The 26,481-nt window shown below is 40.2% G+C and overlaps 1 protein-coding gene across 1 annotated transcript; it reads left to right on the top strand.

The window, feature by feature from the left end:
• Positions 1-1,118: 1,118 nt before the first annotated feature.
• Positions 1,119-25,874, top strand: LOC139744616 (neuronal acetylcholine receptor subunit alpha-7-like). Its single transcript, XM_071655046.1, has 6 exons — positions 1,119-1,152; positions 2,972-3,129; positions 17,949-17,993; positions 20,325-20,434; positions 23,166-23,701; positions 25,408-25,874. Exons 1-6 carry the CDS (start codon positions 1,119-1,121, stop codon positions 25,872-25,874), a joined length of 1,350 nt encoding a protein of 449 aa, XP_071511147.1.
• The last annotated feature ends 607 nt before the right edge of the window (positions 25,875-26,481 follow it).

Here is a 26,481-nt window from a genome sequence, read left to right as displayed (position 1 = left end):
TCACTTAACCATACCTTCGATAGGTCAGACATTATTAGTTGACGTTCTTATTCATCTTTTTTTTTTCATTTATTTTTTATTTATTTATTTAGTTATTTATTTATTATGATTTTATTTTATCTTATTTTTATTTATTTATTTCATTTTACTTTATTTATTTTTATTTTTATTTATTATTATTATTTTTTTTGGGGGGGGGGTAATTAAAATAATGTATTCAGTAGTCTGCGGTGAAGCACACATAATCATCATTTCATGTGATTATTGTGACGGCCCCTGCAACGTGGAATTTGTCATGGAAGAGAAAAATGTAGCCATCTAATGTATTTTGTATGGTAACAATGCACTGAATTTGTTTGTAAAATTTGACATTTCGTAGCAAATTCTTTTTTATCAAAATCTCTATGATTTGCTGCAGTTTTTGCGTGTACCTTTTATTAATGAAAGAAGTTGCAGGATTACATTGTGAGTACAACTGACACAAAAAAGGCCATACACACATTTTGTATTATATGAATAGGTATACACGTATTCATATTTTGTACTGTGTATATGTACAACGGTATATGTATACATAGGTAGTGGTAAACTGACTCTCGATAGATAAAGACGAATAGATCGATTGATAGATATCGTGTTAATGATTTTAAAGACAGTGTTTAAAAGGATTATAATGAAATTTTAGTATCACTTTTTTCTTGAAATAGATGAAAATATCATTTTTAAGGAAAAACCAACAACCCAGGGACCCGACGAAAAGAAGATGTTCTGACAATACGCAATGATGTTCATTGCATTTAAAGAGAATGCAAGCAGATATATTCTTATGTGAGCAAAAAAAAAATGAAAATAATTGGCATCAAGTCAGACAAAACTTCGAAGGAAAATAGGTTCCTTTCTAGCAAAATCCAGTATTGAATCAAACAAGTGGCTATAATACACGCATGCGCACTCGTACCGCTTATTTCGCATTTCCAGCAGGCACAGATACATTATCATGGCTTGCACAGGCGGCCTGCATAAAATATGACCTTGTTGTTATTGTTATTGTAGCTGCATAATCTCGGCGCCGCTTTTGCAATCAGAAGAGACCGTCATTATATCCCGATGATGCCGCCATGCAGCATGATGATGGCGGGGCAGCGGACTCCAGTGGGTGCATTTCGGATCACACTTTGCCTGTTGGCGTTTATCACTCGTATTGTAGGTAAGGTCCGAACTACTGTATTCTTCATTCCTGATCTGTGACAATATCAATACCACTAAAAGTGTAAAACATGGCAATTCACCTGCGCATATTCTATATTGTCCTCTCTCTTTCTCTTTCGATTATCTGTCTCCTTCTTTAATGTCTATACCAATCATTAAAGTAATTCTCGTAATTTGGCTTTATTTACCATAAGCCACCACTGTTTCAGCGAGGTCCGTCTGCATGCATGTATTGTTTAGCTGAGTCAACTATTCGTATTTCTTATATTAAGCCCTATTACATTATTTACATGATTATGGGATGTAAGGTATTACAATTAGCAAACGTAAAGGCATTATTTCGTGGGGCGTCATTGTCCGCATATATTACTATTCTAAATCTACAATATGGACAATGTGGACTATAGTCAAATTAATGTAGATAGGAGAAATGAAGAGTTTGTTCGCAAAAACCGGTAAGTCCGTATTTGCCAAAATGGAGATATTTGCGATTAAAAGTCAAGAAAAATAGAGAGAATAATAAGAAAATTTTTGCTTCTTTTGACCATAACTTCAAAAATGCACCTATATATGTAGTGACCAATATATCATTTAAAAGGTATTATTTTGTACTTTATGACAGAGACCGTACTTTAAAATCTTCAAAAATGGACTTATTGGTTTTTGCAAACAAACTCTTCAAATAAAGATGGGGATACAATACAAAGCTTTTCAAATGTTTGGAAGATTACAAATGAAGTATCGACTTGTGTTTTCCGTTTCTTTTGTACATTGTCTTCTTTCCTTAACATCTTTCTCTCCATCATTGCGTAGGAATCATCGACTAATAAAGTGTAGAGTTTCTTACTATTGATGGAACATAACATATGGTTATCATAACAGAAATCTTGATTCAGTTATATCCGAAAGAATTTTTCCAGCTCAAATTGCAAAATTTACTTAAATGCAATTGTTTCTAGCACCATCAATTCGAAACAAGAAATTAACCTTCTTGTATAGTTATTTAGTTAATTGAGTCAATTTTGAGGTTATTTTTCAATTTTGTTTTCAAATGGGTTCACAAGACAGTGTCGACACATGCTTTATGTTTATATGTAATGACAACATTAATGATTATGATAAGAATGATAATGGTATCGATAACATTACTACATGCATTGATAACAATAATTTCAATTTCAAATTCAATTTCAAATAAGATTTTATTTCTAACATCACATTTTGTTGGTACAAGTTCAAAGAAAAAATGCAATGTATACAATACATGTGAAACTAATGTTTAAAATGATTGCGTTTTTGGAAAAGAGACGCCCACGTAAAAAACAAGCTTGTAGGAAATGAAATGAATGAAATGATTTAAAAAAATGCATTCAAGATATATACTGTACACACTGCATAATTATGAACGGTACAAACTTTAAAACTATAGATGGAGAACAATCATTTTGCTGTTTGTTGTGTTGTTGTTGTTGTTGTTTTCTCGTGTCTTATTATCTTGTCTTTTACACATAGGCCTAAACTGACATACAGACATCCATATTATGATGTCTGTTGTATGAATATGAATGTGTTGTAAATAAACGTATTTTCAAGCAGTGCCCATTGTAAGAAGTGTAATACTTGGGAAAGCTTAATTGTGGGTCGTGTTGGTGGGAAGAGGGGATGGGCAGGGTTGAGGAAGTTGTGATTGTGGCGACATTTTTGCCAACTCTGTGACGTATATGTACCTTGAATATTAAAAGCTACTGTGTTTTCCTCATAGCTATGGGCGAGGCATCTGGCGATTTACGATTTTTTAAAAGACGGCTGTACACAGACCTGATCGGGAACTACGGACCGAATACGATCCGACCGGTATTTAACGACTCCACATCGATTGAAGTGAAATTGCGCATGGTCGTCTATCACCTTGTGGAATTTGTAAGTTAGATGGCATAACGTAGTACATTAGAATTGTGAAGGCACTTATATGTGTGATTATGTGTGTATGTGTGTGTGCGTTAGTGCGTCGTAAATTAGGAAATGTCACTTTTCCAAGAAGAGAAAAGGCTCAGGTACAAATTGATTTTGAACGTTAACATTTTGCTTGTTTGTCTATCTATGATATAATATTTCACTTGATAATAATGTTTATGAAATAAAAAGAGAAAAAGTAACTTCCGTCCAAAACATAATATTATGTGCAAAATTGTAAATCTGATTTTTGTGTTGTAAAAGTATTAGAAACTGTATACCCTCACTGCTGAGCAGATTTTATGATTCTTCAGATCACTTGCCACATATGAAATTTATAATAGCTTAATCAGAGCGTATGTTATTCTTTTTTATGTAAAGTCATGTAGATTTTAGAACCCTCCCCTGTATTTCACAAATAATCTTTCACAATTTCGATTAGTGCATCCCCGTTTCGGTACAGATATGCATCGTCTTTTTTTTTAATAAAAAAAAGGATGGCAAGAAGTAACTACCATCATAAAGACATATATTTCCCTAGAGAATAAGTTATATTTTCATCTGCTGGGCAGCTCCAGTTTTGCACAAACCTCTGAATGGCAGTATCAAACATGGGAACAAAGGGAATACGACTGTTGTGACTCCATCTATTTTGTTTGTTTGTTTGTTTGTTTGTTTGATTTGTTTTTCTTCCAACACAATTTCATACATAAATCAAAATTATTTTCAGTAATATCACATGGAATATCAGTAAGCAGATTACAAGTACATGATTCAAAGAAGGAAAATCGATGTGTAAATTAATTTCATTAACAAATTATAAATCGTATTACCAATTTTCCAAATAATTATCTGAGAAATTATGAACCTCCTTGATAATCATTTACGTTCAGATAATGAGTTTGAGAAGGTATCATAAAGGAAATGAAAAGTTAAAAGCAATTAGGCTCATTAACTGCAAACAGGGGAATTCTATAAAGAGCAATTCAAAGTTCATTTGATGAAAATCGGTTGTGAAATGGCTGAGATATACAAAAACAAAGTAGTGCTAATAAAAGTTGGGGCCCAATTTTTGCGACATAGGCCTACATCTTACACGGGGCTTATACATCGAACTCGTGGGCATTCTTTGCCTAGTGTCGAGCTCCTGGGCTGTAAGGCTCGTGGGTGTCGAATTCGTGAAGTGCACCCATGGATGTGTGGCGCACGGGTTCGAGTGTTTAGTGAAATGTGTGTGATTGGTGTTAGTAAGTATGTGTGGGAGTGTATGTTTCTTAGGGATTGGGAGGGTAAAGGTTAGGTAATCGTGGGTTTTTCACCCCATCCTCCTCACTTTTTATTTTGTAGAATGTTGTTAATCCAATTGAGTTAGGTCTTACGGGTTAATTGTATTGTTGCGATTTGTAATGTGAAATAATACTGCCAGAAACGCAATCGGAATAATTGGTTTGTACGAACTACGCAGTAGAAAATAGAAGTGTAATAATTGGCTTTATGGTTGATTTGTTGATCAATTTGAAGGAGATCAAGTAAAGGTTTCAGAAAAAAAAAGTGAGTGCGTGTGTGCGTGTGGTACATTCCGGTATGCCTGTGTGCTTCATGTGCTGATAGACGTAGCCATCCGAGGACAACAGTTACTGTCAGTGACTGTAATGCCAAATCAATATTCGATTAGCCACACATCATCACCGCTGATTTGATAGCTGGAAGTGAAAGCGACTAGTCCTCGCTGGTGCTTTTGCTTGATTTAAAAGCCGCGTCTGTCACGTTCTCTTTCATCATAACATTATTGTAGGGAAACACTCCCGTCATGCTCAAGGGCATACAAGCTCATCGACGAACGCATTGATAACTATCACAAAGACACGCTCATTTGCAGACACGAACAACCGATGCCTCGTGAAATTCAATTATTCAATGTTCATATCGTAGGAGGCCACAATCGAATATTGTCCCAAAACTAAAGTGGATGACGTATACATGACATTGCGCCTTAGGCAATCGATTAAAATTCAATTATTGTATCAACATCATTCTGGTTTGACGTTGCCGCCTTTTGCAGTTTCTAAAGTCTAAGGTAAAAATCCCTTTTCACTGCATTGAACGCGGTGTCCATTCTTTGTTTCTTTATGTTTGTGTTCAGTCATTATTTGTTTTTTCTAACACCATAAAAACACTGTTTACAGGCGCCCCCTGCTCATGATCAATTGGTATTTCAAAGGTATCGTCTTCAAGAAGCTTTTATTTCTATGTTGTTGTCTGTATTTCGACGATGCGCCTCGCACTCGAAGAGAACAATCATTTAACATTTAAGGTTGCAACGATGGACAAACAGGACACAATCTAACTTTTGCCGATAGGTAAAAATCTCATGATTTCACTCTGTAAAAAAAAAAAATAAGTTACGGAATTTTAGTCAAAATCTCTTCAGTACCTTATCATTGATCTTTGTGGTGGCAACAGGCACCATTACACATACAACAAAAGAAAAAAAAAGTCATATATATATATATATATAGGCTTACTTTGTAAAATAAGTTTTCACCACGAGGTTCACTGGCTTCGACTCAAACATTAGAAAGTGAAATCAAAGGACAAGTCCTCGTCCTTCATTATGTAGTGGGGGAGGTGGTGGTCCTCTCGGGGGATTATTGCGGGGTGTGGGTGTATGTGTGTTGAACTGGATGATTTACTAGAAGTGTGATGGGGTGCTAGGTGTGTGAGTACGCCCTACTGGTTCTGTTGCGGGGTTCTTATGGCAATCCAGTGGGGAAGGGGCGAACACGAGGCACCATGAAAGATGACCGAGTGGGAGACGGATCTGCCTGTATAAAATAATGGGAGAGGTCTTTATTAATATGATTGTACATGTAATGATAATATCATTACAAACAAACATCTTTGTCCAACACAAATACATGCCTTGAAATGCACTTGAAACACACTAACTCTCGGAACACTGTAGTGTACGATATCATGAAATCCGTACATGTTTAACACCAAAACCATCTTAGTCATATAGTAACACACAGATACCAAATGAGTCATCACCCTTTAAACCATGTAAATCCACAGTGGAGTATCAATAATACACTTTGTAGTATTATAACTAGTAAAAGCATCTGCCATATCATCAGCTGTATGTGTGTCATAAATCTCTCTTTCTCTCTGTTGTTTCACTAATCATGACTTTTCAAAACCATTTATAATGCATTAAACAGACTGTAAATGGCTGAATACAAACACAAGTGTATTGTGGAACCATCTGATACAATGTAAATGTGTTACAACAATATCTGCTTTTTGAGACTTACACATTTTGTATGTTACAACACTGTAATGCCTATTCACATAGAAGGCTCACTCTACGAAATAAAATCATATTCTCCACACTTCATGACAAAAGTAGCCAGTGTCATGTCCACTCTGTTAATGTAATGTCAGACCCCATATACATGTAGTAGGATAAAGGCTTTTTACATGTGTGACTACCAGTCCTTGCATATAAAATATACAAAACATATCTCATTCATCATTATTTGTGAAAAGAATAATACCTGTTTTGCTTTAGAGTCCAACAGAGATCTGACTCAAACTATGCTATTTTTTTTGAATGATAATAAAAACACATGAGACAGCAGTTCTCTCTTCAGTAATTCCAAATTGCTGAACGGTTTTGCCCAAACGTAAATGTGTCTATTATTAGCACTTTCACATAACCTTTCTTTGACCACATTTGCTCTTTAATAAAAGTCACGCGATATCATACAGACAAATCCTCTCTTCCACCAACCATTCCTAACACATAAAGGTCACTTCGTCACAGTCAAATCAACTATTGCTTAAAACAATTACAATCACACATCTGATCCATATAAGTTCTACTACATCAAATCTGGAATGTCAGCAAAGGTAGGATGGCGGTATGATAATGCTGAAAAATTACATTATACCAAACTACTGCGGATCTTACAACTTCAGATCACAGGGTACACCAACTATGAAAAACACATGCAAATCTACACAATGTCTCAGCATAACAAACCTTAAATGATGATAATGGCAGTGCATTACATCTGTATTCTTAACTCCTCCACTGTGTGTCAAAACTATTATGATCGATACTCAGGTAAATACTTCTTTAAATCTCTTGCTAGACAACACATTTACAAAACACCCTAGTCCCTCCTATCGATACAGAATCTTACTCTATTAGGGGATCGGAGCAAAAAGACTAATTATTCCCTCTTAAGAGTTAATCTTACAACCTCAGTGGTATTACATTATAAACCCACAACATTGTACCTGCACTGTACATCTCTGACTCTATCTCTAAACTCTTCCACCAAAATCACATTACATAGTTGCATTAATTAAGCAACGATAGTCAATAAACACCATCCAATCTTCCTATCACACTATGTTAGGCATTCTTTCTTTACTCATAACACACTGACTCACTATGCTTATCCAACGTATCTTGAATTGACCGTGTACTCCAACCCCACTTAGGCCTACAGTCTTTACGTACTGCAGTATATCATACGCACAAGCCTACGACCGCAGTGACTCAATGCGCCTATACACAACACACATATCCGCAGACTAATTCACACACATTACGACTGTGGCATAGACGTGCGTACTATACATACTAGGTGTTGCATCAAGCCAAGTGTAAACCATACTCCTAACACCAAATTATCCATCTTTAGAATAACATTATACAATCTAACAATAACACTTCCAAACCTGAAATATGTATGTATAATATGACATAATGGATACTGCATGACATTGTGCCATAAACTGATATTTCATGAAAAATGACGGAGTTCCACATAACGGACGCACTCACCTGTATAAAATAATGGGAGAGGTGCCCCAACAAAATTGACAGAGGCCCTCTATAGTCCAATGACAGCATACCGTGATCCATCACATCCCCCACCACTTAACTATGTCATCGTCCCTTGATGACATAAAAGAGGGAATGTTTACTCTAAAACATGTAATAATCTCTGAACCTAGAAGGTGGTTGGCCCCGACCAAGTCTCTCAGGGTACCGACGAAGTTGGCCATCTTCACTAGCAGGACTGCTTGACCTGGCATCAGTGTTTTCAGTGTCATCATCCCTTCCTTCAATCTCATTATCTTCAATCCCATTCATGCTCTCTTCCTCTACTTCATCATTTCCATCGACAACCGGGTCATCATCATTAGAAACTATTGGGACATCACCATCCGGTCTCCCACGTGAGCGCAAGACATATGCTGCAGTGGCCACTGGTTCAGAACCTTCACTATCCAGAACACTGGAGGACTCATGATGAACAGAACCAGGATCCTCTGACGGAAGCCAAGGACATAGTTTCATTTGAGTGCGGTGCAAGACGTTCTCTCCAGACTTGTTCCTTACAACATACACTGGACGATCTGGAAACGGTTGCTTCACCACAAGATAGGGCTGCGCTTCCCAGCAATCTTGGATCTTATGTCTACCCCTGAATGCTTGTTTCCGAACAAGGACGTACTGACCCAACCCAAGTGGTGCCTCGAACACTCGCTTAGCCTGCTTAACCTGTCTAGCAGCTATGATTCCTCTTGCCTGTCTGGCAGCAATGGCTCGGGCTGTTTTCAACCGACTCTGATGTCTCCTGACGTAACCAGGCACTGTTCTGTAATGTCGGACCTCCCTACTTGGATCAATACCACATGGTGACCTTGCGTTTCTCCCAAACATCAGGAAGAAAGGGTCCACTCCAGTTGCTGAATGAGGGCTGTTATTGTAAGCAAACATCAGCTCGGGCAGATACAGGGTCCATTTCCGCTTCTGGGCTTCAGGTAGAGTGGCCAACATGTTATGCAGAGTCCTGTTGAAACGTTCACACTGCCCATTTCCAGCCGGATGGTACGGGACAGTGTGACTCTTCTGAATTCCGTACAGCTCACAGAGTTCCTGCACTACCTGGGCCTCAAAGCATCTTCCCTGATCAGAGTGCAATCGGTAAGGACATCCGTACGGGATAAAAACATGCGCCACCAGAGCCCTTGCAACTGTCACTGCACATTGGTCCTTGGTTGGTATTGCCCAGGTATACTTTGTGAAAACATCTGTTACCACAAGTACATTTTCGTAGCCATCATGAGAGCGCTCTAAGACAGTAAAGTCAACTGCCAAAACCTCCATTGGTGCACTAGCCGTAAGACTGGAAAAAGGAACCTGTGGCCTCCTTGTTGGTGGCTTGCTCAAAGTACACCTCTTGCATTTGCGGCACCACTCTTTCACATCATGCTCCATCTTGCGCCAGAAAACTCTGTCTGCCAACATGCGATATGTCCTCTTGGAACCAAAATGTCCTGCCGAATCATGGTAGCGATGAAGGGCCTCCTCTTGTAGGCTCACAGGAAGGAGTATCTGGTGATACAACTGTCCATCCTTGGGCGACTTAACCTTTCTGACAAGGACATCATTTTGCATTGAAAGTCTCTTCCACTCCTTCAACAGATCCAGTACTTTGGGAGACAGTTGCTCACGCTCCTGTCGGTTAGGTAGTGTACCCCGTCGCACAAAATTCCCAACTTCTCTCAGTACCTCGTCTGACAGTTGCTGGCTCCTAACTTACTCCGAGAGTCCAGGAAGACATAGTATCCCCCCTTGCCGACAGACCTCTATTTGGTTACAAACCATGTGGGGGACATTGGTTCCTGGAGAACTTAACTCAAATGCAGCTCTCATCGCACAACTGGTCACGGTCATGGTTCCTTCATCTGGGTCACGGTCATCTCTGCGTGACAACACATCAGGGGCTTGGTTTGCCTTGCCAGGACGATACACAATTTCGAAGTTGAATGAACTGAGTTGCTGGACCCACCTCATCTCGACACAGCCAAGATTTGCCTTGTCTAGGAACAACAAAGGGTGATGGTCGGTTACCACTGTGCATCTGTTGCCTAGGAGATAATCCTTGAAAACTTCTGTCAGGGCCCATTTGACAGCCAATAGTTCCAGTTTGAATGCACTATATCGACCACTTCGCTCTGCTGGCTTCAGGGTCCGTGAGGCATATGCTATGACATGGTCCTCCCCCAGTTCGTCCTTCTGGTAGAGGATTGCACCAAGTCCAACTCCACTGGCATCTGTCTCCACTCTGAATGGCCTCTGAAAGTCTGCATATGCCAGAACAGGAGCAGTTGTCAAGCGCTCCACTAGAGTCTCCTTGGCCTTTTGCGCTTCCTCGTTGAGCTGTATTTTGGTGGATCCAGGGACAACAGCTTTCTTCTTGCCCTTTCCCTTGGTTGGTGAGCCCCGGAGATAACTGAACAGAGGTGCGGCAATAGTTGCATATCCCTTCACAAATCTCCTGAAGAAGCCAGTGAAACCCAGAAAGGCTCGGACGTCCCTCACAGTCACCAATTCTGGCCACTCCCTGACAACTGCTATCTTGGACGGATCTATCGAAACTCCCGAGGCTGATACCCGATGGCCAAGATACTGCACCTCCTCCCTCAGAAGATGACATTTGGCAGGCTTCAATTTCAGACCATAGGCCTTCATCCGTAACAGTACATCGCCCAGATGCTGTAGATGTGAGTCGAAATCCGCTGAATACACGATAATGTCATCCAAGTATATCAGCACATTGGAGTAACACTTGTCACCGAGACACCTCTGCATGAGCCTCTGAAACGTGGCCGGGGCATTGGTTAGCCCAAAAGGTAGTCTGGTAAACTCAAAGAGTCCAAATGGGACGACAAACGCTGTCTTGGCCACATCATCCGCATGTACCGCCACTTGGTAATACCCACTCGTAAGGTCCAGGACACTGAAGAACTTTGCTCCCCCCAAAGCCTGTAGGGATTCCTCAATGCGTGGCAGTGGGAATGAGTCACGACGTGTTATGCAGTTTAACTTCCTGTAATCCACGCATAACCTGATGCTGGAGTCCTTCTTCATGACTACAACCACTGGGGAAGCCCATGGACTCTGACTCTCCTGAATAATGCCTCTCTCCAATAAGTCCTGGATGTGTTGGCGGACAAGCTGGTACTGAGAAGGAGGAAGCGGCCTATGTCGTTGTCTGATGGGAGCTTCTGACCCAGTATCAACTCGGTGTGTGATTGCATCAGTATATCCCACATCATTATCAGTTGTAGAGAATGCTTCCTGATGCTGCATGAGAAGTTGCTTCAGTTTGCCCACTTGTTCCACACCCAGACCGGAACAATCTACGTCAACGGGTACAGGAAGGTCATGCTCGTCCTTTGTCTCAGCTGATATCCTGCAAACACCAGCAGCTCCTGAGACGTCCTGCCCAGGCTGATCCTGACAATACCTCTCCCCAATGTATAAGTGACCAAGTCTGGTGGTATCCGGTAGAACCACTTCAGATTCACCCTCATTGTGTACTGCCAAGGAGAACTTGCCATTCTGTACATCCACGAAACAGGGAGGAACGATTACTCCACATGGTATGGCGCCATCATGGTCGGGCTCCAGAACAGCATCAAACTTGAACCCATTGCCTGCTGGAATCTGGCCTTCAATGATCACAGACTGTCGAGCTGAGATCACAACACCTCCACTCAGACATGCCTTGCCAACTCTGCCATCCTCATCACCTAGTTTGGATCTGGCGCTGATGAACTTCATCACCTTTTGCCAAGCTTGCTTCGAGGTAGGCTGATTAAGTCTCGTAAGGTATCCCTGTCCTGGTAGCTCAATCCTCTCCCAACATTCCTGTAGGACATTCATGCCAAGAATCCCTTGGACTGAGTCAGGTTCCCTTCTTTCAGCAGAATCAGCCAGGACCAAGACAACCCTCTCCCGGACTATCTCTCCCAGGACCTTGATATCTGTCTCAAAGCATCCGACGTAGGGGATGGTACTGCCATTAGCAGAGACTAGGGTGAATGGGGAAGGAATCTCCTTCAACACTATGCCACGCGGTTCAAGGTGTTCCCTGTAGAAACTCTCACAGATCGTTGTAACTTGAGAGCCTGGGTCCAGCAAGCAGGATACTTCAACACCCTCGAATTCGACTTCAACTGCATAACAATCTCCGACTGTCTTGGCCAGGAAGTCAGTATCCACATTCTCAGAACTTGCATCAACACGTGAGGTTCCAGCCCTTATTGGTCCTTCATTCCTCCGATCTGGCTGAGGCCTCTGTTGGTCTTGAGCGACCCTCTGATCTGGACTAGATGCCTGCTGTTCTGGTCTCCCTGATCTGGCATTATACTGGTTCCGCGTAGGACTTGGTTGATTCACTCCTTCGGGATGAGACCAATGCTGATGCGGTTGCGCCCGCTGATCTTGGAACCTCTGTTGATCAGGTTGAGTAAAACGCTCACCAGTCTGGAACTGTGGTTGGTATTGCTGATATGCGTACTGACTAGGGTAAGGCCCCTGCTGACACCTCTCAGGGCACTCTCGTGCAAAATGCCCATACATCCCACATGCATAACAGGCTCCTCTTGGTTGTCTCATTGGGTAGGCAGGACGAGGACCACCAGTACCAGGGGGAACTGAACGAAGAGGTTGCACAACTTCATGCACTGCTTGCACCAGGTTCTCTCCCATCTTCTTGAGGGCCACCAATATCTCAGACGAAGGGGTTTGGAGCCCATCCTGTTTGGTCTGTAACGCCGCTTGTCTTGCACTGTCATGACCTGTAATTCGCGACTCCTCCCGTCCGGACCTCCGGATTGCGAACTCTCTCAGGTCTCGAAACTTGATGGAGCTATCTCCCTCGTAACGGTCTCGGCAAGCATTCCGGAGGATCTGGTCATCCAATCCCTCGATGAACTGCTCAACCAGAATGACATTTGGCTCCGAATACAGCTTTTCATCTCGGCGACAGAGATTGTTGAACCGTCTCTCCAAATCAATGGCATAGTCTCGTAGAGGCTCTCCCCTTCTCTGTTTCTTTTGCAGGAATAACCTCTGCAGCTCTCCAAGGTTCTGGGCACCCGAGTAAGAGTCTTGCAAAAACTGGAGGATCTCCTCCGCAGTCTTCTCGTCCTTAATAAGGGCCTTGACCTCAGCCTTGGGGAGTCCTCGCACAAAATCAAGGAGGTACGAAGTTTTTTCTTCTTCGGAGATGTCGTACCTCGAGAAGGCAGCTCTGATACTGGTGATGAAGTCGTCCACCTCCGACGCCCTTCCTTCGAACACCGGGATCTTCCGTTCCGGGGCCATTACAAACTTGGAAGACTTTCTCACGGACAGCTCCTGGAGTTGCGTTCTCAGGTCTGCTAACTCTTTGCTCGTTGCATCACTGTCTGCGTGACCAGGAACAAAAGGGACGTAAACCTTGTCCTTCCAGCCGCCAACTGGGGGTGGGATTTGTCCTTGCACTGCCATGGCTCGTCTCTTTCTACCATCCTAATCCGTGAAAACCAGTCCAGTGGCCTGAGGATGAACACCTTGTAGAACTTCCAACAACAGGTGTCCCTCACTTTGCAAGGGATATTCAGAGACATCCCCCGGTGCATCTTCAATCTGAATGTAAGACATCTTCAACAATATTATAACTTGCTAGTTATACATGAACAACAAAGGTTTAGCCTTCTTTCCAAAGAAAGAAACAATCAAAACGTTTCTTTTCCTTTACAAAAAATAAGGGAACACTGATGGGAAAACCTGGCCCACCTCCAATAACTTGCAGTCACAATTGCAACTGAATCATCCCTTGTCAAAAAATGATCTTACAATACTCTCAAGGGGAATGGTATTAACTGACTATCACAATCAATCAATCCCCCTAAGTATACACACATGCATGGGTACCAGCAATATCACTGTGACATGACAAGAAGTTATGAATACCATCACATATAAACATGCAATGACATTGGATATATAACTGTAGCCCTACAATACACCTTTCTCATTCATACATGAACAGTATAATATGTCATATCAATCAGTTACAGACATGTGTGGAACTTTGGTTAATGCTGTCCACACCTGTCCAATACAGTTTTTCAATCTGTAACAATGCCCTATCAATCCGTCCTTCGCGACAATCGTCCGCTCTTTGATGGTGTTGAGTCCATGAAACACTCTAGTCTTCACCACTACACAATCTCAAAGTTCCATAAGATAGCTGTTACCAAAACGTAGCCACATCACCGCTAGCAGCTAGGATGCTACGTCATATACCCGCATCAGTCACAGCGCTGAACAACGGTAGCCCCACTGGTTCAATGTTCCTCTGCTGCTATTCAATCCCGTCGCTAAATCACTGCTGTACACGAAGGCTACATCTGTCTGGTCTGCTCCCTCATTACGAAGTCAGGTCCACGAAGACATCCAACATCCATCCTGCTACAGCAAGAGACTCATGGCGCCAACCACGAGACATAAGGCGTGTCCAACTCTCTCAGTTCCTACTGTAGCACACCGCCATCGATATCCTACACGGATGGGTATGCAAAGATCCGTCTCGAATCCCATCCTCGTCGCCAAAAATAGCTGTAGTGGGGGAGGTGGTGGTGTCCTCTCGGGGGATTATTGCGGGGTGTGGGTGTATGTGTGTTGAACTGGATGATTTACTAGAAGTGTGATGGGGTGCTAGGTGTGTGAGTACGCCCTACTGGTTCTGTTGCGGGGTTCTTATGGCGATCCAGTGGGTAAGGGGCGAACACGAGGCACCATGAAAGATGACCGAGTGGGAGACGGATCTGCCTGTATAAAATAATGGGAGAGGTGCCCCAACAAAATTGACAGAGGCCCTCTATAGTTCAATGACAGCATATTGTGATCCATCACAATTACATTGTGGACTGAATGAATGCAGCAATATTAGTAGAACACATTGAAAGTTTTGGGAAAATCCGACAATCCGTTCAAAAGTAATGCATTTTTTGACGTTTCTGCCCAGTGACTGCTGGATGAGAAGACTATTACAGCTTTTGATGTCACTTTTGAATTGGTTGTCCGATTTTCCATGAACTTTCACTGATTTGTTCTTCTGATATTGATGCATACACTCAATCCACAAGTATGTAAAGGTGCACTTGTCCTTTAAGCATGGGGAGGCAGATGAATTCATTTGTTTCAATTCAAGATATTTGAGATTAAGGCTGAAAAAGCAAAGCGAATAATAAAACTATACTGGATAATTTCTTTTTTTATTGGATAATATCTTCAGAGATATTTCTTGATATGTAACGAGTGCAATTTTAAGGGTTTTATTTTTCCCCGTTTGATGACCTCAAAATTGTTTTGTTTATTTGTTTATCTGTTTTGCTTTCAAACCCCACAAGATCACGAAACAAATATATATATATATATAGTATAAAAGCGTCCATGGGGGAATATACGTCTGAAGGGGAATTCGTTCCAAAGGGGATTTTTTTTTTTTGATATTCCCCTTAAGGTTGTGACAATGTTTTTCAAAGCCTTAATAATTGATCTGGGGCCTCAGGACTACTCCACCAGTAGGGCACAGATGGATGGCATAGTGTGTATACACTATATGATAAATTATACATAATTTGTGTATCTGTGCGTGTGCGTGCGCATACGGATGCATGTATATGAACAAATAATGTTCATCTTATCATTCATGTTCTGCACCATGTAGACACCGATGTAAGCACGCTCCTATTATTACCAGGAATATAGTTATTAATGGTTGCCTTGAACCCCACACGATATTCAATTCAGCCTCGACATGAAAACCGAACAATAATCATGTTTGCTCAGCTCGTAGTAGCGAAAACATGCTACGCAATAAAAGAGTTGCTAATCAATGTGGCTACGCGCATATCAGTCCACATACCTTTAACTTTCAGCATGTGTTGATAGCAAAATAATAATTTATTTATCATTTATTTATTTATTCAAGAATTCATGCGTGTTCACAAAATAGGAGTGCATTCAAAATGTATGCAAGTACATCTCATATAACCAAGACAGAATATATACGATAAGTATACATTGATAAGAAGCAGTTACAGAAATAGTATACAACTCTAAGAGAGCTACATTATTCAAGGTAATGAACACGCAAAGGAATTGCAACATAAGCTTAAAGCTTGAAAATCGTTGCAACCCCCGTGCGCACAATCTATATGCTTGCAAATATTTAAATGATGAGTTGGGGGGGGGGGTATTTAAAAAGAGAGGAACATGAGGGGGGAAAGAAGAAATGCATGTGTGATGCCTATTTGTCCTGTCGGACATTGACAAGAGAGAACCCCCCCTCCCCCCCCCAAAAAAAAAAAAGAAGATTAAAGTGTCAAGTCATTATAAGCGAATTACACTGATTAAATTTCTCATAAATCCCATTCAAATCGTGTGTCGATTTCAGGGGAAATATATGATCACAGCAAGATTAATAGTTAATAGTACCCAGGAGTTCAGCGTGAAGCTGATAATAGAATATGTTTGATCGACCCTTTGAAAGTAACTATTTTTTGCAAATTACGCACATGCTGAGGTAGCGTATTCCAGACATCAGGACCGCTATGTCTGATTGATTTATAGGCTAGTGCAGTACCAGGGTTCACTAAATGTATATCTGATGCTTGTCTCGTGGGATACGAGTGAACTGCACTGTTCAGTTGAAACATTGTCGAAAAAGAGACAGGTAATAGGTCTTGCTTAGAACGAAACATGAAGAGGGCAGTCTGTAGGAAATGTATATCATCTACTTTTAAACATTTTAATTTCAAGAACAATGGGTCTGCATGTTCTAGGAAACCAGACCCTGTACATATACGGACAGCTTTCTTTTGCAGCAAAAGGATATTATCTGTCAAACTCTTTGACGTTGGCCACAGAATATTACAATACGAAATATAAGGTAAGATAAGAGTATTATATAACATCAAAAGCACTTTGTCAGAAACAAAACATTTTGCTTTATATAATATACCAATATTGCGGGATATCGGTGTAGCGATATGATTCACATGGTCACTCCAATTAAGTTTATCATCAATATATACGCCAAGGAACTTTGTACATGTTTTCCTTTCAATGCGGGTACCATCTAGATTGACATTAATTTCTTGAGCACCTGAGCATTTCCTCCCTTTAAAGTGAATGAAATTAGTCTTCTGCACATTAAGAGATAGTATGTTACTTCTGTACCATGATGTTAGCTTTGGTAATTCTGAATTAATAGTGAGTTCAAGGGTTCGAATATCACGATGAGATAAGAAAACACTTGTATCATCGGCAAATAGGTGTAGGTCAAGATTGTGGAAACATCACAAATGTCATTTATATAGATGAGAAATAAAAGTGGGCCTAGAATGGATCCCTGTGGAACACCGCATTTTAGATACAGAATGTCAGAATTAACAGAGTTGCAGTGAGTAAACTGTCTTCTCATTGACAAGTAGCTAGAAAACCACTGATAAGCCACACCCCTTACACCATAGTGACAGAGCTTAGACAGGAGGATCGAATGGTCAAGTGTGTCAAATGCCTTACTAAGATAAAATAATAATATTTGCTACGTTTATTTGTGTTTGACAGGGTAAACATAACATGTCTCGAGCGAGTGTCGAGTGGCATGAGTACATGCTGTACGCTTATTTGTGTGTGTGTGTGTGTGTGTGTGCGCGCGCGCGCGCGTGCGTGCGTGTGTTTGTGTAGGCCTAGTGCGAGTGTTTTCCATTGGTTTACATAGTATTATTCTACTGTGATTTTTTGCGTGCTCTAAAAAGAGATATGCATTTAGCCATTTTAGCTATCTTTTTATAGATTAATTGTTTAAGATTAAGTCATTGTGTTTTCTCTTTCTTTTCTCTTTTCTTGTTTTCAGGACGAGCCACTTCAGCAAATAACTCTGCAGGCCGCTGTCAAACTGGTTTGTATCAAATTAATTGCACTCATCAAAAAAAAAAACAAAAAACACCTATCGTATAAAAGAGTGACTATACAAGGGGAAAATCCTGTCAAAATACAAAATCCGCGATAAAATGCAACGAAAAAACTGGATAGAGGGAAAGCTGATTCTCTTGCAGTGACGTCATCAACTGACGTCATGAAGGCCATGGATACAATGCCATTCTCACATTTACCTAAAAGCTCTTAAAAAAACAACTTTTACTGCAAATATAAATTGACAAGCAGCCTCAACCTTCAATATTCCTAAATTAATGATACGTTGATGCATAAAACAATTACGTCATACAAGTCATATATTCAATCTCAGGTAAATAAATACTTCATAGAAAAATAAGTGCAAGTGCAGTATACATATTTATACCAAGGTTAGGGTGGACAGGTGAAGTATAACGTAAAGACGGGTTTGCAGTGGTAGGGTTGGGATGAAATTCAATGTACTAGTACCATGAGTACGTTGAAGATTGGTGTTTGTGTGTGTGTGTGTGTGTGCGTGTGTGTGAGTGAGAATTTGTGTGTATTTGTGTTTGGATGTGTTTGATGATAAGACGGACGATTTGCGTAAAAATGTATAAAAAAATTGTAAAAATATCACGGGGAAGCATTACAGCGTGTTCTACCAAATTTGGAAATCATTTCCAATTTCCTGTTGTTGTTTTTTAACTAATGACATTTTAAAGGGGATGGCCAGTAACTGATCAGTGGGAATCAGTGGGAATGATGGGGGATGGTTTTTTCCAATCTCTGTGGGATTCATTTAAGAGTACGTCATATATATATTGTTGCGTGAAAATTATTTGCTTCAGAATGGTCTCTTATATTGAAGTAATGTGCAGTTTAATGCTTCCAGGTTGGCATGCCTGTACAGTGATCGTGCAATCGTTAACGGGCCGTTAGGTCCATAACGATATCCACACATTTATATCGATATACACTTGCATATTCACAAACACAAGTGTCTGATGGCGTAGTATATAGCCCCTGAGCAGGGCTCAGTTGGACGGGCCTCCCGAGCCGTTGACACACCAGAATTATTCGGCCTTCAACTTGATCAACTATTTGCTACTCGCTGCTGCTTCTGTATACGTGTTATCATAATTTATTCCTTTCCATGAAAGTTTTTTTTTTATCCGGATCATCGACTTTTTTCTTTGTGGAAGCGATTTCTCTCTCTTTTTTTAGTCATTATTACCATTAGCAGCGAAATAATTGCGGCATGGGAAAGAGCTATCATTAATTATGTATAGAACAGGACTTGAATGCTATCACCGCTATCCCCAGGAAGTTATCAGCCCCTCATTTCAAATGACCTTGGTTCCTGTAACAGCGGTATCCTCGACGCAGACATTTAAAAAAATATAATGGTATGTTCAAAGTCTAAAGTTAAAAATGCACATGTTTAGGCGTTATCGGCTGTCCGTGGTGGTATCAATAATGATGCTCTAGACTCGGAAGGTGGAGAATTTTACATCAGAAGGCTTTTTGCTCAGGAAATAATAAATATTATGCAGAGGCGAAACAAAGAAAAGGTGATAAGCTATAAGTGAAGTCGCGGGAGATAAGGAAACAGAAATACAATTGTACTATGGAAGTCGAGGCATCAGAAAGGTAATGATAATAATAAATTACTCCAGAGCAGCGCATATATAGATGACCACTATCATGCATGATAGTGGTCAATAGTCAATTTACTATCTTATATTAGAGCCCTATATATTTCACTCTTGAATTACTATTGCAAAAAAAAAAAAAAATGGGTGTCACATTTTATGCAGTCTGATTGGCTGTTCAACATTAATATAACACGATTGCTTGTACCACCATGCGTCGGATGAAGTAAATAGAGAATCAAGCATGAATGCTTCTCCCTCATCGTACTCGGTGAATGCATACTTCGTATGTATTATATAATTGGACACAATACCACAATCATTGACCGAATGAGAAAGAGAGTTGAGTTTCAGTATTCAATAGTCATCTTTAGTATTTCGTAATGATAAAAAGGTATATCCGGGAGCTCGGTGGAATATATTTATATGTTTTATACAGATAATAATATATGAAGAGAGAATGAGCAGACGTGAAACTGCAGAGACAGAGAGGGGAGGGAGAGAGATCGAGATGAATAAGGAAATTCGTCATATCCCTATTAAATCTGATTCTCCAAAATAGTCAAAACGTTGCCCCCACACAGTCATACATGACTCTATTGTAAGACAGACATCTACTAGTACCTTAATCTCTAGAAAAAGAACCGCCTATAATAGTGTTTTATATTCTTTTCCTATACCAGGTTTGGCACGATGCCTTCTTGGTGTGGAACGAAACTGATTACGGCGGGATATCAAACTTTGAGACCGACGTGGACATGATATGGACACCAGACATTACTTTGCTAACAAGGTAAGCATTTTAACTTGGTTTGATTTGATTTAAATCGGTTTGATTTGTTTTGTTTTGTTTTGTTTTGATTTGATTTATTTTCTGCATTCCTTTATCATAATGATAAAAAGGATATTTCCATCCATAGATGACATGCTTGATTTCTGAGATTATTATTATATGATTATAGTGTACGTGCTGTATATTTTTCACTAGACGATCAATTACTAACTGCCTGGGACAATATTCGTTGGAGGAGTCTGTGTCTTGGATTTTTTTTCCCTTTTTTAACAGATACATGGCGCAATGAAAATGCTGAGAATTATATATACATGTATGTAGAATATCATGTACACGTGTGCATGTGTGTCTAGCTCCTGATTGTTTTTTTAAAGAAGTATACCAATAACAGAAATGCTATTAAAGCAATTTCTAACAAGTTATTTTAATCGTATACTTAGAAACTTCAAAAGTTTTTCATCTTTGAAGACCTTAGATTTTAAGTCCTTATTTTGTTTTCATATTTTGTATTTACCTGTAAAACACAATCTCCTTTAATACTTCGTCGAGCTCTTTGTAATATGCGTGCCTTGGTATTGACCCTGACCTCCTCTTCCTTCGCCCCTTGTTCCGTTCCTCTTTGGTCTCACGCTGTCAATTCTCCCATGCTTATCTGTAATTATAAAAAGAACTGCTTCATCATCGTATATATATATATATATATAATGTGTGTGTGTGTGTGTGTATCTGTGTCCATTTTTGTTGTTGTTTGTCTTCTTTGTCTTCCTGTTTTCTTTCCCTTTTCTTTTTTAGACAATCTGCCTTAGTTCTGTGAGTTCAGTAGGCCTATAATAGTACGGTTATTATAGTTGTTATTCATGCGAGGATAGCAGCTTAAAGGGATGGTACAGTATTGGTGGAGATGAGAATTGGACTTTTAACTTTTTGCCAGATACCAAGAAAACACTTATGAAATAGTACAGAACATACAATTTTACGAGGAATTCAAAGTTTATTTGATGAAAATCGGGTTTGAAATGACTGAAACATCCAAAACTAGTAGAAATGTCGATATGGCGACTGGTATGCCTCTGCCATAATGCATGATTCGCCTAATAGGTGTATAGTAAAATGTCTTTACAATGTGTGATGACAGTTTCACATAACTGGTAAAACACTGAAATGACAGGTTTGTCAGAAATGTCTTGAATGTTCACTTTCCTTGAATTAGGTTTGCTTTACTAGTAATTGTATAAGAGCACAGGTACATATACATGTATTTGGGGAATTGAGGATTTTTACTTGACTTTTCACCAACCCTTATATAAGTTTATGCATTGAATAATTTTCAAGGTATGAAGAAAAAGTGTAATTTTTAAGGAGTTGACCTTGACCTTTGACCCTGACTATTGACCCATTACCCCTAAATTCCCTAGCTAATCCCTGCCAGTCAATGCATGCGTATGTACCAAGTTCCATGAAGATACATTGAACCATTTGCGAGAAAAGTGAAATTGTAACATTTTCACCTGACCTTTGACCTTTTGACCTTTTACCTTATGACATGAAACTCTCTCTCTGGAGAATCATTACGCAGTAGTACATGTCTACACTAAGTTTCAAGAAAATACCTTTGGGCATTGCACAGATATGGGGAAATAGCAACATTTTTAGCATTTGACCTTGACCTTTTGACCTTTGACCTCTTGCCAATTTCGCTAAAAAACTACTCAACTAATTACCCCATCATACTTCATCCTTGGACTAAATTTGGTGAAAGTCGCTTCATCCAGTTTTGAGTTATCACGTAAACAGATAAATTTTAGGATTTGATCTTGATCTTTGACCTTTGACCTCTTTCCAATTTCACTAAAAAACTAATCAAGTAATTGTCCTATCATGCATCATCCTCGGACAAAGTTTGGTGAAATTTGCTTGATCCAGTCTTGAGTTATCGCGTAAACAGATACAATTTCATGATTTGACCTTGACCTTTGACTTCTCCTTTAACCGGTTTCACCCAAAATCTAATCAAGTAATTGCATTATTATACTTTATACCTGAAACAAGTTTGGTAAAATTCCAGTCAATATTACTCAAGTTATCGCGTAAATGAATGCGGACGGACGTACGGACGGACGGACAACCCGTAAACAAAATGCCTCCGGCACCACTTCGTGGCGGAGGCATAAAAACAAAGTAAAACAAAGTGATCGTAATAAAAGGAGGGTCCCACTTGAATCGCTCTGTTTTGGATATCTCAGATATTTCAAAACCAATTTTCAACAAATAAACGTTGAATTCCTCTTTGAACGTTGAATGCTCTTTCATATTTCATAAAAGGTTTCTCGACATCTCATCAAAAAATGTTAGAAACCTGAAATAAGGTCTCAACAAAAACCATACGATGCCTTTAAAGCACTGCTTTTTAGCAGGGTCCCCTCCAATTCCAACATCTTTGTTTCGGTTAAGTAATAAAGTCACAGTACATTGCATTTCCATTCTCAACAATTTTCTATCATATATCGTGAAATGAGTTACATTGATTTTGTATACCAATGTTTATGCCAATTTAAATGTCATACTGAGTGATGTGCATTGTATGGTTGGAAATCAAACAAATACATGTAAATTAATTCAAAGATGTATTTCTAGAAAATTTTTCGTTATCTATTCGTCACCAACCTCCCCTCGGCCCCCCCCCCCCCCCCCTTTATGACTCACGAGTGAAAGTTTATTCACCCCACTGCAGCAACAAACTGGATTCCTACAAGATGATTCTCCGTCGGGCGACGGTGTCATCGAGCGGGGAGGTTAGCTGGCTCTCGCCCGTCATCCTGACCAGCGCCTGCCTCTTCGACGTCTACCTCTTCCCCTTCGATGTCCAGAGATGCACCTTCGAGTTCTCGTCGTGGGCGAATTCGCGCGAGCTGCTGGATCTCGACTTCTTCTCCGAGAGGAACAGGACCACGCTCAATACCTTTCGCTACAACGGCGCGTGGGGAATCCAGGAGGACATAACGGAGAAGATCTTGCGTCTGTACTCATGCTGCGATGAGCCATTCACCGAAGTCCATTACCACCTGACTTTGCGGAGGGAATCCACATCTTACGTTCTCGGTATCATCATCCCCTCCGTCCTCCTCTCGCTGACCACCTTGCTAATCTTCGTGCTGCCGCCGGAGTCGGGGGAGAAGATCTCGTTCGGAGTCACCAACCTCCTAGCCATGGTCCTCTTTCAGGAGACGGTTCGCGCTGCTATGCCTCCCAGCGGCTCCCCGGCACTGGGTAAGTCATCTCCTCTCAAACTGTGGTTGCCCAATATGCATAGGTTCTAAACACACTCTTCTTCTGCAGGAAATTAAAGAAGACAACTTAATCAAGGGCCTACTCAAACATGTCAAATGCTACTTTGCTATGTTATCTGTTTATGCATACCTTACGGATATTCTTTCCAGGTGGGCATACAAGTGACATAAGAACTGCCCATGAAATACCTTCGTTTATAACTAACTACTTTCTGATAGTTTGGATAAAGTTTGTTTGCAATTGCGGTAGCCAATCGGGCAAATCTCAGGTAAGCTTTTTACACGTCAAGTACAATCGTTGAACATTATAGTAGTACTAACTATTGTAATCTGATCTGCCGGCCATTAAAGTGTAGGCGTAATAATTTCGAGAGCAGTACTGCTGTGAGTTTATTTTCACTCTTCATTATGTACAGAGAATGGACACCCTGAGTAGCAAAGGTTCTAAGGGATTTCAAGCAAAATATCAAGAGCATCTTTTAGTCATTAGATTCGAAATACCTAGATGCATTTCGACTGGATATACCAGGTTTCCAAGAGTAGGCCTAATGGAATATCGCAATTTATCGTATAGAAAGTGTTTTGTGTTTGTTTTGTTTGTGTGTGTGTGTTTGTTTTTTTAGCGTAGCAAAAAAAAAAAAAAAGCTGCTGAAAACTGCTTATCCAATAGTGGCGAGCCAATGGAGTAAAATGGAGTCAAAAGGGGACTGGCTTTCGATATCCTAGCAGAATCTTCGTCAGAGGCAAAGTGACAAACGGGCAGGGAAAGCAATCATATATAAGGACTTCACACAACAAGAACAGTCAGGGACAGGCTGGGTACTAAGAACAAAGAAAACAAAAGGAGAAGGTAGGAAGTCATGGGCAAGGAGCCCAACAGGTAAAGGCAGTGAAAGGGAGGGGGATTGCAGCAGGAGGGTGGACAGACAAAAGGCAGAGGAGGGTCAGTAATGATCCTGAGGACCATGGGGGCAACCATTGAAGGAAAAGGGTGAATAGGGAGGCAACATCAAACAAGATAAGGAACAACAGAGGGATAAAGAAAGGAAATGAGTGAATAGCAACAGCAAGAGGAAAAGGGGGGAGGGGGAGGGGGGCTTGAGCAAACAGTGAGCCCTAATAAGGTGTACCAAGTGGAGGCAACAAAATGAAAGTGAGAGTCAACCAACAAATGCAAGTAATCAGACATATCAAAGTACAACTGTATTATACACAATAATGATAATAATGATAATGATAACAATAATGATAATGATATTGATAAAAGAAATTAATGTAGCTCTGGCTGTGTTTCACGACCAATTTGCGAAAGTGCTTTTAAGAAATGCTTCAACCATTTATAGACTGTGATATGAAGTAAATTTCACGCTGTTACCATGTGATTAACACCGCAGCTAGTCTCTCCAGTTGTACGAAGCCGACGGATAAGAAATGATATATCATAGTATCGAATTCAATTTAGTCATATCATAAACCTTAGAAGAATAAGAAACACAATCATGTAACTTGAAATAAAACACACACAAAAATAAAGACTATCAGTGAATGTCAGATAACTCACTGCAACGACTTTCCAAAACACGAAAATTCCCCGTAGATTTTACACATTTTATATTGAGAGACCGATAATGTATCTTACGTAATCTATTCTTTCATTCCTTCCTTCCGTCCCCCCTTTGTATCTAGCCAACTACATCTGTATCATGATCATCCTATCTTGTTTGTCCGTCTTGGTGGAGGCGATCGTTCTGCGAATGTACAACAAGAGCGATGACGTGTCTCCCGCTGTTTGGTTCCAACGACTTGTCAGCGGCCCGTGCGCAAAAATCAAACACAGAGGCGTCAAGCAAGAGAAGTTTCCTTCTGCATTGTTCTATGGTGATATGATGAAGGTATCGTCGCTTGCACAGGAGAAGGACGATCGTTCTGCGGGTATGACCGCGGACCAGCTGTGGGCAGACGACGCCCAGAAAGTGGTCGTCAAGGATGGCGGGAAAACGAGACCAAGTGGGCAGGATGGAGAAAAGACGTGGCGAGAGGTGGCCATGTATTTCGAAAAGAGAGCGAGCATAGTACTGATATGCTGCGTTGTGGGAAACATTGTGTTCTGGACATTTCGAATCGCTATCCTTAAAGCGATTGAAGATGATTAATAAGATTGTTGTCCGAGAGAGGGCAGTATTTGTTTGGCGTGTTTACCATCGGTATTGTTTTCATTAATGTAATTATTTTTTATGATGATGATTATGATCACTATTATTACTGTTGTTAGCATTTATGAAGATGAAGAGCATACACATATTATAGAAATTACAAGCATAAAACAAAAACTAGAGGGAACATTATAAAAGAATACACTCTATACTTAGTATACTGTCCATGTAACACGAAATGATGGAGGATTGGATGGTGACAACATGTGGGTCAGTGCACGCAAAAGTAAAGTCATTTACTAATGCCCGTAGGCACGTGAACCCATACATGTTCCCTCAAGGAACATTGATGATATACATATAATTTACAGACTTAGCGTATACAAATTTAATTTCAAATATACCGTAGACATAAATAACCTATAGACTGCAAATCATATGCATTAAAAAACATCAACATATGAATGAGATCCTGAGTTATGTTTTATTCTGAACAAACACTATAATGGAGTATCTGCGCACCCATAATGTTGAAATATAGAAACTAGAAATGTCGCCAGCTGGTGGCTGTGGTCACTGGGTATGCCTTCGCCATATAGCATTGTTC

The sequence above is a fragment of the Diadema antillarum genome, unplaced genomic scaffold, assembly GCF_040938485.1.
Source record: "Diadema antillarum isolate AM-2024a unplaced genomic scaffold, OU_Dant_1.0 seq00001196_RagTag, whole genome shotgun sequence".
Taxonomy (NCBI): Eukaryota; Metazoa; Echinodermata; class Echinoidea; order Diadematoida; family Diadematidae; genus Diadema; species Diadema antillarum.
Note: the sequence above shows the minus strand (reverse complement) of the source record. Positions and strands in the feature narration are given on the sequence as shown.